The sequence below is a fragment of the Mizuhopecten yessoensis genome, unplaced genomic scaffold (genome assembly GCF_002113885.1).
Source record: "Mizuhopecten yessoensis strain PY_sf001 unplaced genomic scaffold, ASM211388v2 scaffold3667, whole genome shotgun sequence".
Lineage (NCBI taxonomy): Eukaryota > Metazoa > Mollusca > Bivalvia > Pectinida > Pectinidae > Mizuhopecten > Mizuhopecten yessoensis.
Window position 1 is genome coordinate 77,206 of NW_018405159.1, and position 19,215 is coordinate 96,420.

At 35.1% G+C, this 19,215-nt stretch overlaps 2 protein-coding genes across 5 annotated transcripts; one reads left to right on the top strand and one right to left on the bottom strand.

The window, feature by feature from the left end:
* Positions 1-369: 369 nt before the first annotated feature.
* Positions 370-5,780, bottom strand: LOC110447915. The gene is made up of 4 exons (XM_021493905.1): positions 5,690-5,780; positions 5,423-5,523; positions 3,663-3,796; positions 370-2,852 (listed from the first exon to the last, which is right to left on the bottom strand). The coding sequence occupies exons 1-4, from the start codon at positions 5,724-5,726 to the stop codon at positions 2,705-2,707; spliced, it is 420 nt and encodes a 139-aa protein (XP_021349580.1). The 5' UTR covers positions 5,727-5,780; the 3' UTR covers positions 370-2,704.
* An 80-nt stretch (positions 5,781-5,860) lies between these two features.
* LOC110447914 (uncharacterized protein C19orf47-like) lies at positions 5,861-18,557 on the top strand. 4 transcript variants are annotated; one of them, XM_021493901.1, is made up of 10 exons: positions 5,861-5,916; positions 7,836-8,038; positions 8,815-8,875; positions 9,230-9,355; positions 9,776-9,961; positions 10,331-10,443; positions 12,221-12,416; positions 13,057-13,215; positions 14,401-15,112; positions 15,278-18,557. In XM_021493901.1, the coding sequence occupies exons 1-9, from the start codon at positions 5,904-5,906 to the stop codon at positions 14,538-14,540; spliced, it is 1,197 nt and encodes a 398-aa protein (XP_021349576.1). In that variant the 5' UTR covers positions 5,861-5,903; the 3' UTR covers positions 14,541-15,112; positions 15,278-18,557. The 4 variants fall into 4 exon arrangements, with proteins under 4 accessions (XP_021349576.1, XP_021349578.1, XP_021349579.1 ...); XM_021493903.1 differs by having other exon boundaries at positions 13,078-13,215; XM_021493904.1 differs by having other exon boundaries at positions 9,776-9,889.
* The last annotated feature ends 658 nt before the right edge of the window (positions 18,558-19,215 follow it).

Below are 19,215 nucleotides of genomic sequence, written 5' to 3' on the forward strand. Positions count from 1 at the left end.
GCATATACATTACACTTGTGTTTAGAGATCAAGTCATCTTACAGAGCAAACCTTTGATGAATGATCAAGTTATCTCCCCTGTGAGCTTTTAATTAGCAATTTTTAATAACTCTACAGTACATTACTCTACCTGATTGTTATCAATGTCTGCATTCTTGTTTGCTTCCTAATATGTTCTCAATTGAATCAGTAACCATGCATGGAGGATAGCTATCCCACTTAAAGTAAGAGTGGAGCTGTTTTGGAAAAATAACACATGTCACAGTAAAATAGCATGTGGTTTTAAAGACGACCTGTTGAATGATGAAGAATTAATTAATAAATCAAACATCTTTGTTTCAAAATAAACACAAATTTATTTCAATCACTTGCACAATATATACCTTAATAATCAATTACTGTATATGCTGGCTGTGCAATTCTTATTTGAAGTTTTATATCATACCTTTATTACTTATAATATTCTTCAATTGATCAATGATTATTAACTATAAAGATCACTTAAAACCAGGAACAAGAGACCCATCGGCCGGAACACTTTTTCTGCGAGATATTGCTGTTATAATTGGCACAAACAAAATATCATATTTATGCTTTAACCTTTAACCTATAGCAAGAGGCCCAATATAGGCCTCACCTGTATCATTCAACTGTTATCAAAAGCTGTTGATAAATAAATATCATATTTGTGACATTCAAATAAAGCTGAAATTTATTTACACAAATTCATCAATATATGTAGCATTGTTATGCCATACCTTACTGGGCTTTGCTTTTTTTTCAAAGTTATTTTACTCATGTGACCTAAGTCCAGGTCATCGTTCAGATAATAAAATCCACAGCCCTTCATTCCAGCATTGAGCTTCAGGCCAAAAATCATGTCTCTTGTCATCCTTGTTATGCAGAAGAAGTTGTTTAAACATTTTGAGATGTCCAATTCCTAATAAATAATCTTTAAAACTGGATCAAACGAATCACTTCAACAAATATGGTCCTAGTCTCTACCCAAGAAAGTAAGTTTTGTAACTGGCCAAATATCTTGACTCTGGGTCTTTAAAGTTCTTTAATAGAATTAGAATACAAAACAATGTAAGCTGTTACTGGCAGGCACTGCATAGCACATAACTACAGAAAAGACCGATGCCAGTACACTATATTACATATGTCACTTTGGCTCAGGTAACTAAAACAAGTAATAAAGTACACAATGATATCCCAAACAGTAATGTATATAATGCACTAATATCATTATCATCACTATACAAGACTCTGCATCAGATAAAATGTAACTATGATCAGTATCACTGTAACTACAGTGTGTTATTTATGATGTCACAATCCTGATAATACAAAGATCATTGATATAGTGTAACTGTGATGCACAATCATCCTATTATGGATAATAATGAATGCTCACCGACTGAGTGTTATGTAAATCTATGACAATATCCTTATATATTGCTGTGATTTGTCATTTTTTGTCCTCATATCCGAAGAATGTCTCTATTTTTGAACATATCTGGGACAGCTGCCATGTTTGGTGTCCTCAAACTGTGAGAATGCATCTATCCTTGTATGGACATCTCTATGACTGTAGTTAAGTTTGTTGGCCCAGAAGCACACAGCAGGCCTCTACTCCTATAACATAAGAGGCCGCTGGTAGTCCTTTTTTCTATCTGATATTATTTTGTCGACTGCGACGGTCAAAAGTTTCTCGCCGTGTAAAACCTCTAACATTGTTGGAGTTAGCAGGCCTCTACACTTCAGTGGTCTGTGATCATGATCACTGCTTGGTTTGGCGGTCTTCAGTCACTGAGCTTGCCTTGCATTTCTTTGGCCTCTGTGGTTGATATTTTTTACCCTCAAGCCCACACCATGCCTTTACACATGAATGTCTCTATGATAACCACTTTGTTTGGTGGTCATCTTTAAACTTGGAGTATGTCTTCTACATCTCTGTGACAGCTATTAACACTGGTAGTCCTCCAGCACTCTTAGAATGCTTCCACTCTTGGAAATCTCTCTTACAATGATCATGTTTTGAGAATCTCAAACCCTGAGCATCTACTACCCTTGGATATTTGTGATAACTGCTGTCTATGGTGGTCCTCACATTCTGAGCGTGCCTTGAATATCTCGATGGATGTTGTTGACTATGGTGGTCCTCACATTCTGAGCATGCCTTGAATATCTCGTTGGCTGCTGTTGACTATGGTGGTCCTCATCCTCTGAGCGTGCCTTGAATATCTCGGTGGCTGCTGTTGACTATGGTAGTCCCCAAGCACTGAGCATGCCTCCATCCTACCATTTCTCTCTGACAGCTGTCATGTTTGGTGAATTTTATACACTGAGGAGCATCCACATTCCTTGGATATCTCTGTGACAACTGCTCTGTTTGGTTCTCCTCAAGCCTGACAATCCACATTCCTTGGATATCTCTGTGACAACTGCTCTGTTTGGTTGTCTTCAAGTCTGACAATCCACATTCCTTGGATATCTCTGTGACAACTGCTCTGTTTGGTTGCCCTCAAGCCTGACAATCCACATTTCTTGGATGTCTCTGTGACAACTGCTCTGTTTGGTTGTCCTCAAGTCTGACAATCCACATTTCTTGGATATCTCTGTGACAACTGCTCTGTTTGGTTGTCCTCAAGCCTGACAATCCACATTCCTTGGATGTCCCTGTGATGGCTGTTCTGCCCTGTCATGCCCTAAGCATGTCACAGAAGTGCTCTACCAGTGTGATGACTTGCCCTGCCTGTGTTGGAAGGTGGGAAGTACACAGCATTACTCCATGGGGAAGGTTACAGATGATGAGACTGTCCCTGTTCCCGTAAGATGTAGCATAGATACTGAAAACACGGAAAGTTTCTGATGAATAAACAAAATATATATCTGGACCAAATTTTAATTTAGAGATCTATATATCTAATTACTTTGTACAATTTTGGTTTAGCAGGGGCAGAATTAACCGCTGGTCCACTGGCCAATGTTTTTTCTCGGCGGACCAGTAGTTTTTTCAGCAACCTTTCCCACCGGGCCAGTAAATATTTGGTAAATTTATCTAAAATTTCAGAAGATCTGAATAGCTTTATTTTAAGCCTAGAATGCTCCAAATATTTTAAAGTTTTCAAGGGACATGAAAACTTTGAAAGTTTTCAAAGTTTTCATATATTTTCAAATATGGCATTTGTCAATTGCATAGAAGGGCTTTCATATTTAGATGTATGCGCTCTGTACACAGCATAATATCCACAGAAAACTAATTCAGGATGCGATAGAAAAACTCAATATGTCACTGCGCGACTAGGGATAGTCTTTCCTATTATATTTAAAATCAACATTATACAACATGCAAAAATCAATAAGGCCAGTCAAATTATCAAACACTCGCTGCAAATGCTGAGAATTTACAGTGGTCGATGGCAAATGGTCTAATTCTAAATTAACTTGACCTCCTTAGTATTGAGTATCTAGTATCGAATAAGCCAACCTTGTTTTCTGGATCAGTGCACTTAATTCAAACAGGACCAGTGAATTTTTTCTTCAACTGGACCTTCTGGCCTATAACCCTATTCTTTAAATCCCACCCCTGTTTATTTTGGAATAGAAAATTAAATCTTATAATATATTGGTATAGAATATGTATATAATATCACTACCTGCAGTGAGACCTTTTGTAGACTGTAAAATTGACTTGCTGCCTGTTTTTAAACTGAATGGTGAAGGTGTCATTCTTTGAAGTCTGATGCGACTGCGTCTGTTGGAATGCCTTGACAAAATTTTGAGATTCTTTCTGCAATAACAATGAAACATATCGATATTAATTGCATACAGTACATGATTACTTTTGCTTAAAATAAATTCTAATATAAATGATTTTTGTTCTGATCCTTCTTCTTCTTTAGGTTATCAGTAGTCCTTCAATGATCTGAAGATTATTTACTGTTTTGCACAGCGTGGCCTTTATATATATATTTACAAGAATACCAAAAATTATGAAAATGAATTTGGAATGCATAAATTTGGAATTGTGATTATAGCTATGTACATAGGCTTGTAAAAATTAAATGAATTTGTGGAGAACAGCTGGTGTGAGCTGTTCTCTGAAAGTGTCGACTGTTGTGACAATGACTGTATGGATTGGTAATACATTCCATTGAGTTATGGTATAAGGAAAAAATAAAAATGTATATGTATCTTTTTTGGTTGAAATGTGTCTGAAAGTGAAATTATGATTTTTCGGCTTCTACTGTCTGATGGTATGAAAATAGCAGATGGGATTGCTACAATTTGATGGACTATTTTGTAGAACATTTTTAATATTGTGCGTAGTCTTCTTTCTTGTAGTGTTGGCCAGCTTAATGAATTTATCATACCTGTAGGACTACTGATGTTATGGTACCTGTTACAGACATATCTGGCAGCTCGTCGTTGGACCATCTCGATATTAGAAGTTTGTTCAAATGTGTGAGGGTCCCATACTGTACATGAATATTCAAGTTTTGGTCGAACTAGTACCAGATATGCCTGAGTCTTGATGTTCTGACATGATGTTTTTGAATTTCTTTTTAGGAAGCCTAAAGATTTGTTGCCATTAGCTATGATGTTGTCTGTATGTTTTGACCATTTTAAGTTTGCTTGTAGTGTAATGCCCAGATATTTAGCTGAATAGACCAGTTCAAGTTTGTGATTGTGGATGATATAGTCATGTTTAAACTGTTTTTTTCTTTTGTGAGTCTGTAAGGACTATGCATTTGTCTGGATGGAAAGCCATCAACCAGTCTTGCTCCCACCTAGTAGCTTCATCTAAATCCAACTGTAGTGCATATCACAGTCACTTTGGGATTTGATGGTTTAATGATTTGATGATCCTACTCAGTCTCCAATAATGTCAGATTAAAAGTAGAATGCATGCATGAAACAGTTAGCAGTACAAATGTATGGTTTATTTAATGGAATTCAGTTTGACAATAGGCATAGCTATTACTTTGTAGAAAGATATATATACTAATGGAGGATGTTCAAGTAATGGTATTGTTGTACAGTCTTATCTGACACCCCATATGACACAACATATTGATCGGGTTAGAAAGTTTGTCAGAAAACATAGGTTTTCTTTGATATCTTTTAAAAGAAATGTGACAAACATACATAAGTATTTTGATTAAACAGCATGTCAGAATAGTCAGGGGTCAGGTTATGCAGAATGTCAGAACACTCAAGGATAAGATTAAACAAGATGTCAGAATTATCAGGGGTCAGGTTAGACAGGTTTCATTAAAAAAATATTGAGAATATTTTAACGTTAATTTATACTATTAGCTGGTTATAACTAATGATTCCTGTAAAACCTCAGATACACTTCATACAGAGGTGATATTTCCATCAGTATATGATACCAATATATAATTATATTTACCACAGTAGGATCAATGTCCAGTTCCCCGTAAGTATATGCAGGCTGACCATGTCGGGTTAAGAGGAGTACACCACTCACTACATTGTGTCTCAACAGCTGGCCTGAAACAAGTGATCAAATGTAAGCTTAAGTTATATCCTGGAAAAGGAACCAAACAGTTCTATATTGTAGCCGCTCTGTAACCTTTTCATCAATTTATTGCAACAGTTCGAATGCTGATGGAAAATAACCTTAAACACATATATGACATCACTAGCTAAAACCTACCTGTAATCAGTTGGTCCCATGTTGGAACAGGCTCCATAACTGTTTTTAACTGCTGCTTATGTTTACTTTTTCAATGAAGAGAAACGTTTAAAATACCATGATCTCTTTTCGGAATATCTTTTACAATATCTTTATCATATATGCTAAACGTTTAATCGACCAGCTTTTTATGTTCGATACCTTTCGGGTCTTTACATATGAGTAGCGGTCCGCGATGGCTTTCCCAGGTAACTTGACCACAGTTTTGAAGATGCTTTCAGTGTTGTTTCTAATGAGTATTAGCCAAAACAATGAAATTGTGACACTCTCCACATACTTCTAACTACTTTCTTCATAAATTTGATTCATACAACGATTATTTTTAGAAAGAGAATGGTATAAAATCACTTAGGTTTTACGTGAAAATGCAAGCCACATCACGAAAAAAAATATTATGCGATCGATTTGATAGGATTATCCCAAAAGTGAAAACTCCTGAAGTATTAGTGTTTGAATTAACAATTTTCATTTAAAGACTGCAGAGGATGCGGTCGCGATTATCATTCTAAGTTGAACTGTGTGTCTTTCGAGGACATATATTGTGCGAGAACTAAAAGAAAATTGCCATATATGGTACTGGGTCGATCACCGCGGCAAGCTTAAATTAGCTCAATTGGTTTGAGCGTCCGTCTAAAGTTTGGAGGGTCCCGGGTTCCAATCCAGGCCTGGCTGTGCATATACATGTACATAAACAGGTTCACTACACTCTGCCGATTGAGCTATACATAGCTGTAAAGACTTACAATAGCTCTATTGACTTATAGATCTAATAGGTCTTTTGAGCTATTTTCATGTGATTTTCTTTTTGAAGGAAAACGAAGGAAAGTCGCTTTTAATATAAGATTGATAACAAAAGACATTAAATACAAGTATTCTTTTCAAAAAAAATGATATAAAAAATCGGAAATTTTACATTTATGAAAAATGAAAATAAACATCTAAATGTATACTTTTTGTAGTCAACAATACCATAAACCTTATTGTTTTTATGCGACTTTGCTTTGATTTAATGAAAATTGAAATCTGAGAAATTATAGCTCAATACAGCTATAATTTATAGGTAAATATAGCTATATAAGTCTAATTAATGCTATATAGCTCATCGGCAGAGTGTGCTGGACCTGCTGATAAAAGAGTTCACCAGTTTGTTAAATCTACAACCAAATTTATAGGTGTCTAGATTAATAATCCTTGGAAAAGTGTTATGTCCATTGAGAATCACAAGTGTTCGCCCCAAAACCGTTTGGCCCCTTGCCAGACCATTTTAACTTTTTTCACATCCCCCAATTTTCCTATCATTTTCAATTCAAAGGCCATTTTCGCCCCTAAAGCTATATAGCCCCAAAATTTGTTATCGCCCCAACAGCTACAAACTTATATTGAACGATGAAATGGCAATTAATCAGAGATCATTCTTTCGATTTTAACGCTGTAACTATTTCCTTGTCAATGTTTAATATATTATTAATATGATAAAAATGGTTTATATGGTCTAATTAACATCTTATAGGTATCTAAAAAGTACAAATACATGTCAAACGATATAGGAAGGAACTATAGATGTGATACGTTATTGATCTACGGTTCGCATGTATATAATCTAATTATCTTATCCATATATTTCATCTAAAATATGCAAATACATGTACATGCCTAACATAGATACTATAGATATGATGCATTATCGATCTACGGCAAAACTGAAATAATATGTAAAGTGGGTGGTGTATTGTATACCTGACTTTTCTGTAGCATAAACGAAACAAGAATTATTCCCCTTAGCACGTTAACATTATCGCATAATATATTTAACTACAAATTTCCCAAAAAGAAAAAGGTAATATGAGCAAGCCACTTGAGAAACATATTTAATTTTGGGATGGAAGAAATTTTAGGGCGAAATGGTTGGGGCGTTATGGTTTTTTTTAGGCGAACTGGTTAATGCGATATGAATCAAATTTGATGTGTAGCAGCTCGGGGCATTATGGTTTTGGGGCGAATCATCTGACACCAGTCAATTAAGCTTGATTCAGCATCAAAGTAGAACTTAAGTAGGTACTCAATTGTACACCAATGATAAAATTTCACATGTATTTGAATTCAACAGAGACATCTTATTGGCTGAAATTCTTCAAAGATGCTGGTATACCTGTTGGGGATGCTGCAAATTATGCAGTGACCTTTACAGACAATAGGATCCAGCGCGACATGCTCCAGGACCTGACGAAGGACTACCTTAACTGTATGGGAATCTCCATTCTGGGTGATGTCATCAACATCCTTAAACATGCCAAGACTGTACACATACAGGTAAAGATTAAATTAAACATACACATATTATAATGTGTACAGTAAATAAACAAGTAACAATGTCACTGATTTATTTACCATAAGCATTAAGACTTAACAAACAGGTAAAGACTATGTATACAGTTGATTACAAACAGGGAAAAACTATAGATTCATATTTTATACACCAAAAATCCAAACAGGTTAAGAACTTCCATTTAGATAAAGACTATATTATAATAGAGGCAATCTGATGAAAATAATCTGTTTCATGGCTTCGTTAACTTTGTACTCCTAACTGAAGTTAATGAAGCCATATAACTGATGATTTTAATCTGATTGATATAGAAGTCAACATACTACATGACCATTTTGATATCATCCATTATCAACTAATATATAAAGGGGAGTATTGTTTTGTATTATTTTATGACCCATTAACTATTGAAATAATTTATTAGTACTACTTAGTATTGCAATAGTTCTCAATAACTCTTGAGTTTTCATGTCATGGTCAAACTATGATCAATCATAGAAAATTGTAATTGATAAGTCATAGCTGAGGTAAAATGACTAGACATAGATTAAATCCATCAGTTAGAATAACATTTGGCAAAACTAGATATTAAGGTACGGGTAAAAAAACTAAAATTAAAATTTTAAATTAAAGACTTGCATAATTACAGACAAAATTTATGTATGTATATGGAAATTATTTGTTTCATAGAATTGTAATACACTCTTCCTTGCGATATTTATAATGTAATATTTTTATCTGTTATATCTTTCTTCTTTAGGAAGCAAGAGAGAAAACATTACGTGGATCCCAACCGTCACCAACTCCAAGGAGATCTACAGGTGAAAATTACTATAACAGTTATCTCCCCTCTACATCACATTGTGCACTGCCATCACTAACTCTAAGGAGATCCACAAGTAAAAGATTACTGTTTTTCTCTGTAATTTCTCCATATTAAAACAAAAAATCTTTTATCATTTAGAGAAAATTTTGTTTCCAATCTTTCTCAAAATTTTGTAATTCATGAAACAAGTTATAAATGTTAACCCATGCACCCCTAAAGTCACATTTGAACCGTACAAAATCAATGACTGGGCAAGTCCAGTTTAAAATTGTAGGGGTGAATGAGTGAACTGATTTGCCAAACAGCATTCATTGAGTAAAAAGCTGCTTCGTTCTCACGTTTGTTACAGCTGCCAGTCGGATTGTCGATCATTACCTGGGTAAAGACCCTGATGCTGGGCCCATGAACCTGCCTATTGTACCAAAGATATCCAGAGAACTATCAGCAAGGCTTGGGACACCACCAGGCTCTGGCAGTATGTGTTCCGTGTTTTTATTGGCATCTTAGATTTGGTCTGTTTCTACCCAGGTTCCATGTTATAGTTTATTAACCTATGTATACACTCTACCATCCAGGCCCTGGTTTAACGAATTTTCATAGCTTACTTGTTGTCCTTAACTGGGACATTGCTTTACTTTCAGGAATATTGAAGTTAGGTGAAAAATCTTACATTATGAAAGATGCTTCGTAAAATTGACGCAAAATTTTCAATATTACTGGGGCCACTGCCCCGCGTAGGCCACGAAAATGTGAACCAGTGGTGGAGAGCTAGTGGTAGCAGAATGCCAGACCACTTAACCACTCGGAACCGTTGCCCTTATAGCAAATGTGGAGTTAAGATGGTGATGTTATAAAAGATTAATGAGAAAGTGAAAATGCTCTGTTCTTGTTGCAGAATCATCTCCTGTTGCAGCCTCAAGTAAAATCAGTAAGATTAAACTGAACCCCAAGAAACTTGAGGAAGTTGTGCCAGTGCCTAAATCCCGACGGGTATTTCCTGAGCATGAAGGAAAGTACAAGATTACAATGCCTGCAGGGATTACTGCAAAAACACAAAAAATATTGAAAGAAAAATCTTCAGGTCAGTTTTTGTGAGAGTTGAAATTTTAAAAAATGATGACTAAATATATGATTTTACACAAACTTTTAAAAATTACATGTACAAATTGCTGATATGTGCTAAGTTGCAAATACCTGTGACGAAACTTGAAAATTATTATTTACCAGGTATTCTGGGTTTGAATCGTTTACTATTCAATTTGTCCATATGACATCAACTCAACATTTAAAAGTTTGTAATTTGATATCTGAATGGTACCTAAATCATTTTGGTAATATCTAAGTTAGCACCGAATAGGAAAATAATCATTCTTCTTTTTCACTTTGATACAAGGTGATACAGGAAAAGAAGTTGATGTAAAATTAGTTTATAAATATTTGTTACAAATAGGACCCACTGTCAAAGGGACCTCTGTGTTCAAAAGACTAGGGGCAGACAACCCAGGCAGATCAACCACATTCACAGAAGGTGGAGGAATGATAATCAAATCCTCCAGTACAGAGGTAAGGAAACCAAAATGATACAAATGTTAACTCAGACATATTTTTTGGAATGATATTGTTATGTTTAAAAGGTGGGTTCCTGCAGGTTTTCAAAGATATTTCACTTTTTAAGTATTGTATCATACTTCATGTGTGGTCTGTTGCTGTTCCTTGTAAACCCTACCAGTCACTATTTTCCTGTATAGACAAACTGATAAAAGAGTTATCTCCCTTGCTCTACTAGCTCCATGGTATTATAATGAAATAAAGAAAACTAACAATAGTCAGCATTTAAGTTTTGGTCAGGCACGTCGACGTCTTGACCCTTCATTCTACACGTGCTGAATACACCTGAGGTCAGCCTTGGCTCAGATTGAACCGGATACGCAAAAGAGGCCTAACTTATCTCCAGTATAACTTTTTTGTGAATTCTTTTTAGTGTCAAAAAGCATTAAGAATTATAAAATTTCTACCACAAAGTGAATTCAAAAAGGTAGTCCGATTGACCGATTAGTGAAAAAAAATCAGTTTTGACATAGACTGAACTCATACCCGAAAGGCTATATTATGCTAACGACTATCACAATATTTATGAGGTTGATTCATATAAACTATGATTAACTTTATAAATTGAGACAAGGTAAATCCTTAAATTCCTCTATTTGAAAGTATACCTATCTTATAGCAAATGAAGAAACTACATAGCCTTAGTAAGCTTTCAGTCATTCATGATGGGATTTTTGGAACATATCAATCACAATGATAGGTTGATATAGATATGGTTAGGGTTAGGGTTAGCTTGATATATTATATGTTTGTATGATATTTAACCATTTTTGTATCGTCTGCATCGCAAGGTGACATATAGGTATTGCTTCTGTTGGCATCGCCATCGATCGGTTGCATCGTCTGAAACAAGGTTTCTGTGCGATAACTTATATTACCTTGGTCAAGGTCACCGTTACCATAAATAGAAAATCTGTTTCCGTGCGATAATTTAAGTTTCTTTAGTTTGATCGAGCTCAGACTTCATACAGTGTTTCCTTACCAATGGTGCTTGCTTGGGATTGCTTTTCAGGTCCGAAGGCGACACTTCCGCTTCTGTGGAATTCTTGTTAGTGCAACACAACATAAAAAGCATGCTAATGATTACTTAAAAATATATTGAAAATCAGTTGGAACCCTTCTTTAATTATTTCTTATCTTACTGCATATTGAGTAATTTCTTGGAGAGCAGTATTATTAAGAAAATTTTCTTTTTTGTAAAACGTATGTCAGATGTCTTTTCCTATGTAAAAAGCTGTAATGGCTTGTTTTCCTTTATAAAAAGGATTATCTGTGAAATCTGTGATTTTTTTTTCTTCAGGTTTGTAAGTATGTATTGTGAAAAGATTCATGTAGCACAACCAATACATGTTTATATGTGACATTTCAATGACTAGTACGGTATGTATTCTGTCACCTTCATCAGACAAATGACCAGTGAAGCATAAGAACATAAAGGTGTAAAATATGTGCAAGTTGTCCACACAAATCCCGTCAATTCAGGTACAATTAGTTGTTATATATGTACCGAAATGACTCGATTCAGCTACGCTTTGTTTAATACTTTTATAAAAGGTATATCCAAAACCATCCAATATCTCCAGGTCATGGCATAGCAACAGCCATGAAGCCCCTCAAGACACTTCTACACATAACACTTATTGGTTGTGCTTTGTTGTTCTTATTGATATTTGACAAAGAGAACTAAACCATCAAGATCTACTTCAAAGTTGTTGTGGGTTTTTTGCAATAGTCCTCAGTATTCAGTCGACTGGGAGGCAAGAAAACTGTAAAGCGAGCTGCCCAGTCCACATCTGTGGATGATGAGGATGAGGATGAAGATGGTGAAGAGCCTCTAGGATACGCCGGAATCCTCAAGTCCACCCCCTCCCCAGTTAAACGCAAAAAAGTGGTCCTTACAGAAACTACTGTCTCTATAAAGAAACAAGGTATCTGAACAGTGATAATTCATCATAAATCATGAGGAATCTCAGCTGTCACGTCAAACTATTTTTACTATTGTCTATATTTTGGACAGGATTTTTATTTTAAAACTGGCACCAACATTAATTTTGAGGGGACTATTTGTAGTGAAAGTGGTCAATGGCCCAACATTCTTTCCTAGATCTAGAATTGTTCTTGTTAAGTTTGTGCAGTACAGCATTTACTATGAAAATTAACAGTGTCCGATATTAGAAAACTGGTTAGGTAAACAATGCCATAGAATAACCTGCAAAATTATGCTGAGTACGGACAAAAATAATATAGAAATATAAAGCAAAAAATATCAAATCTGGAATTCCAAATCATAATCTCAGATGCATGTACCAGAGTTAAGTATACCAGATCTTCATGATATTACCAAACACAATTTTTGTGTTAGTATTTGAGACAAAGAAAGGAACATTTTGTATAGATAAGGTATTTGAAATTTTAACATAAACAGTATTGTGGAATAAGAACCAGAAATATCCAATATTTTTCAAAGGAACATCAGAAAACAGAAGTTGATACCACTTCAATTACAGTAAAATAATGATATGTGCCATCTTTTCCTCATAGTAAATTTGTTGCTTTCTTCCTCAATAGCTGCTCCGAATTCTGTTAAAGGGCCCAAGACAGAGGGAATCTTTGGGTCAACAGGAGGAAGGAGTTTACAGGAACGGTTAGGTAAGAAAGTGGGAGGAACCTGTGCTGTATCTAGTACTACATCCGAGGAAGGAGAAGGGCCGGCCAGGAAGAAATCAGGTCAGTAACACTGTCAAAACTTGTAAAACAACAAACCATTTTCTTCTCCATTTCCATAGTCATATTTAGCTCACATGGCCCTTTAGGTGCCGTGGTGCAGTGTCTGTCAGCCATCCACTGTTGGTAAACTTTTTCTATGAAAATTACTGTTCAAGAACAGCTGTGCAGATAGCGATATTAGGTGGTCGGGAATATTGTTAGGTTAACTCATTAACTCCTGAAATTTCATAATGGACTATTCCAACCTTTGAATTGGAAGAGTTCAAATGTGTCTTCAAGGGTGAATGCGTTAAGGGGAACTAAATTTTGTAGCCTTTCTTGGGGGGGGGGGGGGGAGCAGTCTGGTAAAGGGATTTAACCAACTTTAGTCCGAAATAGCCTTTTTACTTAGTCATCATGCTCTAATTATAATAATCTATTCCCACTGAAGTAAAATTGTATATATATAGAGGCTGCCTAATAATTAGCCATTACTTAACTGGAGTGACAGATCGGGCGGATAAAAACTGTTATAATGATAATAAACTTTATTAAATTTGATAACACATTTAGTCGAGGACTCATCTCACATGTGGTCAACATAAAATATACAATATCTACAGTGTTGTGGCTTGCATAAATGCTATTAGGAAGTGCATACACTCAATCTGATATTGCGTTAACTAGGACTGTCACAATATATCGGAAAACAGGTATATATCGCAATACACAGGTACATCGTATTGTACCACAATACAGAGATGAAGTATTGCTGTATCGCAATATTTGTTTTAAAAGCTTATTTTCATGTATCTCATTCTGCTTGGTAATTTAACTTTGCAAATTACTACAAATTCTAACAGATATGCCAATAAGCATAAAACAGGCTTTTAGTAGGGGTGGGAATAAGTTCAAATTTTGTAATCAATGGTTGGTTAGACAAACCTATAGGTAAATCTATGTGATCCATATTATATATGATTCAGTTTGATAACATTCTGACAACAACTTATCATAAAATCGAACACTTCCTTCCTATGACAATATATCGGGATAGGTATCGCAATATATTGTGATACACTCTTGTCGTATTGTGACAACCTCTATTGTTAACTATGTTTGTATGTCAGCCACGGGAGGTGTTTTTTATTGACATTTAAATCAGTAACGTTCAGTCCTTATAATCAATCATTGTTTAAATTGCAGGAATTCAGAAACGTCTTGGACTTCAGAAGGTCACCTCTACTTCAAAACCTGCACCCAAGGTCACCACACTCAAGGTCACAGGAGATGGCAAGAAAAACGCAGGTGTGTTCAGCCGACTTGGAAAGCAGGCCAGCACATGACAACCCTTATACCTGTGAATGTGTATATATTACAGGTGCTTCAATACTTGATGACACAGGTGTGCAATAGTGACCCTCTGACCTCTCACATAGTTTAAGCATGTTGAGTTTTTGTTCTTTTAGCATTAATAGTATAATATAGGTCATTAGGAGCTCATATTGTACAAGTACTCATAATGTCAAGGTCAATTGATGTAAAAGTCATAGGTAGAAAAAGCTTATAGGCTAAGTAACACTGGACTAGTAAGGTGATAGTCACTTAACTTACATATGATATAAATCAGTAAGACTATGTTCAACTCTGACATTAAAATCACTTGATAAATATGTACATGAGTAGGATAGATATTGAGTGGAAGACGTGTTTTACATGATCTAGGTCACAAAGTACCTGTGTTGTGTGAGGTGAAGGTTTTCTAAGTATTACATGTACAAGTAAGATAGAGGTAATTGAGTATTTGGATATTGTACTAGTAAGGTGCACCTCATGCAGTACAATTTGGTACAAATACAGTTAAAGGTACATCTACTATACCAAGGTAAAGGTCATTATGTATATCTATTGTAGCAAGGTAAAGGTCATTATCTATATCTATTGTACCAAGGAAAAGGTCATTTGGTATATCTATTGTACGAAGGTAAAGGTCATTTGGTACAACTACTATACCAAGGTAAAGGGAATTTGGTACATCTATTGTACCCAGGTAAGGGTCTTTTGGTACATCTTTTGTACCAAGGTAAAGGTCATTTGGTACATCTATTGTACCAAGGTAAAGGTCATTTGGTATATCTATTGTACCAAGGTAAAGGACATTTGGTCAGTACATCTATTGTATCAAGGTAAAGGTCATTTGGTACATCTTTTGTACCAAGGTAAAGGTAATTTGGTACATCTATTATACCAAGGTAAAGGTCATTTGGTACATCTATTGTACCAAGGTAAAGGACATTTGGTCGGTTCATCTATTGTATCAAGGTAAAGGTCATACAGTACATTTACCAGGTATTGTTCAAGTAACGTACATAGTTATTTGTCAAATTAAAATCAGTATTGTACTTTTTATGTATGAGTAAGGTAAAAGTCATTCAGTAAACTATTGTACATTTTGTGTTTGCATTGTTTTGCAGTCCATTAACATTTTTTAGCCATTTAAAGAAAATTTGGTATATTTGTTATATAAATAAAATGATGTTCAGGAGCAGGCAGAATTAATAACTTACCAAATCTGTATGAAGACTAATACAGTGGAGTTTATTGTAAGAGTAAAGATTCAGTGTTTCAGTTGGTACCGATTCATGTGTTATTGGAATGCTGTGAAAGATGGTGACTAATATGAATAGTAACCGGGCTTACTGTTTGAAGGAACCATAAACGTTTTTGCACAAGTTGATGTAATAACTTAACAAATACCTGGTAATATCATAAAAACATCACTTTTTTACAATTGTTTTGGTACAGTGAGTGAATTCACTTTAGTTTGTATTGGAGTTGTTTTGTACAAGTAATGTTCAGATGTAATTTTTTATCATATCACGTCACGTGAACAAGTAAGGCATTACAGCTGTGTTTGGTTAGTAATAAGCTTTAAAGAAGTCCCACTTCTACAGTGTCATAATAGCATAATACCATTTTACACTGTAGTATCATACACAGGTCCTCTTACATTTCATGTACAGCTCAAGAGAGGTGTTATGAATGGTGTAGGTCTACACAGATAGCGTTATACATAGATCAATCTGTTAAAGATCTCTTCTGTTTTGAACATCTTCTGTAGAGATCAAAGCCTAATCGTTTTTCAATATACAGTAGCGACATTAACAGATTTACATGCAGTGAGTCACACAATCTACAGTTTTAAATCTTATTCTTATCTGAGGGAACCATTTTGATAAGAAGCCCAGAGGAATGTAGGGGGAGGGGACGAGATAGATATCTCATAGCAGAAATCAACAAAATCTTCTCATTAGGACCAATTACTAATTTTCATAAAACAGGATCAATACTTATATATATCATGATCGTCTTTCTAAGGACTTTGGACTGCTGGACACGTGAAAGTAAAATATAGAAATGGTACTCCTATCAGAGTTGAGGAGTTGAGGAGAACCAATGTCCTAGTTGTCAATGGTTGTGTTACATTACATGATGAATAATTTTAAAAAATCCCAAGCATTATAACAAAGTGGCTTGGTAAGGAACCTGAGTTTTTGAAATTAACTTTTGGGCATTATTTACACAATCTGATTAAAATCCTCTGTTACACGGTTTTGTTAACTTTGTACCACGCCTACATTCTGGTGTAGTACGAAGTTAAAGAACCATGGAACAGATGATTTTTAATCAAATTTTATTTGCATGAATTGTTTGCTTTTTGAAATATCCGAACAAAAGTCATAAAGATGTTGTTTTGTTATGGTAGCTAGATGATATGGAAGACATTACATAAAGCTACTGAAATAGTGTATGTGAAAGGTATCTGGTACTGTGGTATACCAAATTTAAAGGATTTCGCTACATTTGTCACTGGAGAGGATACATATTATGTAATAATAGCTGAACACATTAAGATTATTATAATGTTAGGTAATAATGAAAATTCTAGTTAAATCTTACAAATTGCAGAGAAGGATACGAGATCTTAGTAGGACTTTTATTCTTTAAAACTGGTTTTCAATGAATTTAAGTCTGAACATTTTGTGTTCAATAAAAATAAAGCATTTTACAAGTAAACTTGTACTTAAATAAAGGAAGTGCAGGAATATTGTCACTTCAAAAATAATAGCACTGGCCAGAATCCTATATCCAGTATATAGGACAGACATTAAAACATGAATTTAACTTCATACATGTACATAATCGTCAGTTCACGCAGTTAGGAATAAACTAGCAATGACTGAGAGAAAAGGCGATGTTTAAGAGATAATATATCACAAAGATCTGCTATTTTGGACAGTTGCGTTTGTGGTGACTGGATCAAAGATGAGGCTCGAATGTATGTACTGTATACATTATCTCATCTCCTTTTTTTCCTGACATTGAAAATATGAAAATGTTCACAACAGTGTGGTATGAAAAAAGCCAATGTCAGAATTCCAATATTAAGTACCGGTAGTTCATTTTATGAACATTACCTATACAGTTCAATGTACATCATATTGAATTGTCACCGTTCAGTGTATACCATTTCCCCTTGAAACATGAAAGGTAACAGTATCATACTAAAGTCAGTACACTTTATTGCCAACTCTTGTGCAGGGCTTTGGTGTCAAGTGTTTTGCTTTTCTTCTCTGACAGATGAAATCCAGGTCTTTATCCATTTTACAATTAGCTGGATTGAATTTAAAACAAGCAAGCAGTGAATGTGACTCCCTTTGAACTAAGCATGTCCCATTTTGTTTAGTGGTAACTGGTTATATTATTTTTTACCCATTTTCAGATATCAGTGACTCTCAGAAGATTTGTTTTAATTTCTATCATATATTCTGAAATATTGTCAGGGAATGTTTTGGTTTAGGAAAGCAGTGAAGTCACGAACCCATACATTATATATGGCAATTATTTTGTTTCTTATTTCCTTCACACCTAGTATGAAAGCAAAAATACCATGAGCCCACACTGCCCTTTACCGAGCCTACATGTATTCAACAGACTTGCCAACACACGTCACTGATGTAGTTAAAAGTTAGCTATTTTATAAAATTATTAGTTTGTATTTTGAGTAAACAAATGCAACATTGGTTATAGGGTTTTGTTTGCTTCTTATGGATTTCCTATTCTTAAAACTGATTTTTTGCAATATATCATCATATAATGTTGACATTTTATTGTCTACAATAGTTTGTTCATTAAAAATTTCTAGTCTTTGATATGACTATTTTACTTTTTGAACTAATAGCAATTTTGTTTTCTCTCAGTTACCTCCCTTGTCATAGAATGCTTGATATTAAGAATGTAGTGATGTTTAGATATTGAAAAGGTGGTTTTAAATCTCAAAATAAATATCTTTTTCAATGATACTGTTTACGTTCTTTGTTGATATTTCGCTTATATATGTTTCTGCCATTTTCAAATGCCTGTCAAAAGGGACGAATTATGTTTCCTTGTAGGCAAGCAGGTGCTTAATCTTGTTATGGCTCTCTGTTGATTTTGGCTGTGTCCACTCAACATCTTTCAGATACTTTTTAGCTCACCTGGTCCAAAGGACCATGGTGAGCTTATGCCATACTGCAGTGTCTGTCAGTCAACTTTTCTTTTAAAACGCTACTCGTCCTGAACGGCCCAGTAGATTTTGACTAAATTTGGTCTGGATTATCCTTAGGCCAAGGGCATTCAATTTTGTATAAACAGTGGGTGTGACCCCCCTGGGGGCAAAGGGGCAGAGCCCAATAGGGGAAATAGAGGTAAACCTTCGAAATCCTTCCACCATAGGGATTAAGGGATTTCATCCCAATTTGGTCTGGAGCATCATTGGGCAAAAGGGACTCAATTTTGTATCAACGGTGGTTCTGACCCCCCTGGGGACAGAGGGGAGGGGACCAAAAGGGGAACCATAGCAAATTCTTCAAAATCCTTCTTCTGTTAGAATGACAGGATCTTGTCCAACCGCGTATAAATATAACCCCTGACTAACCACGTAACACATGTACACTACCAGCAACATCTGGCTATTTCAAC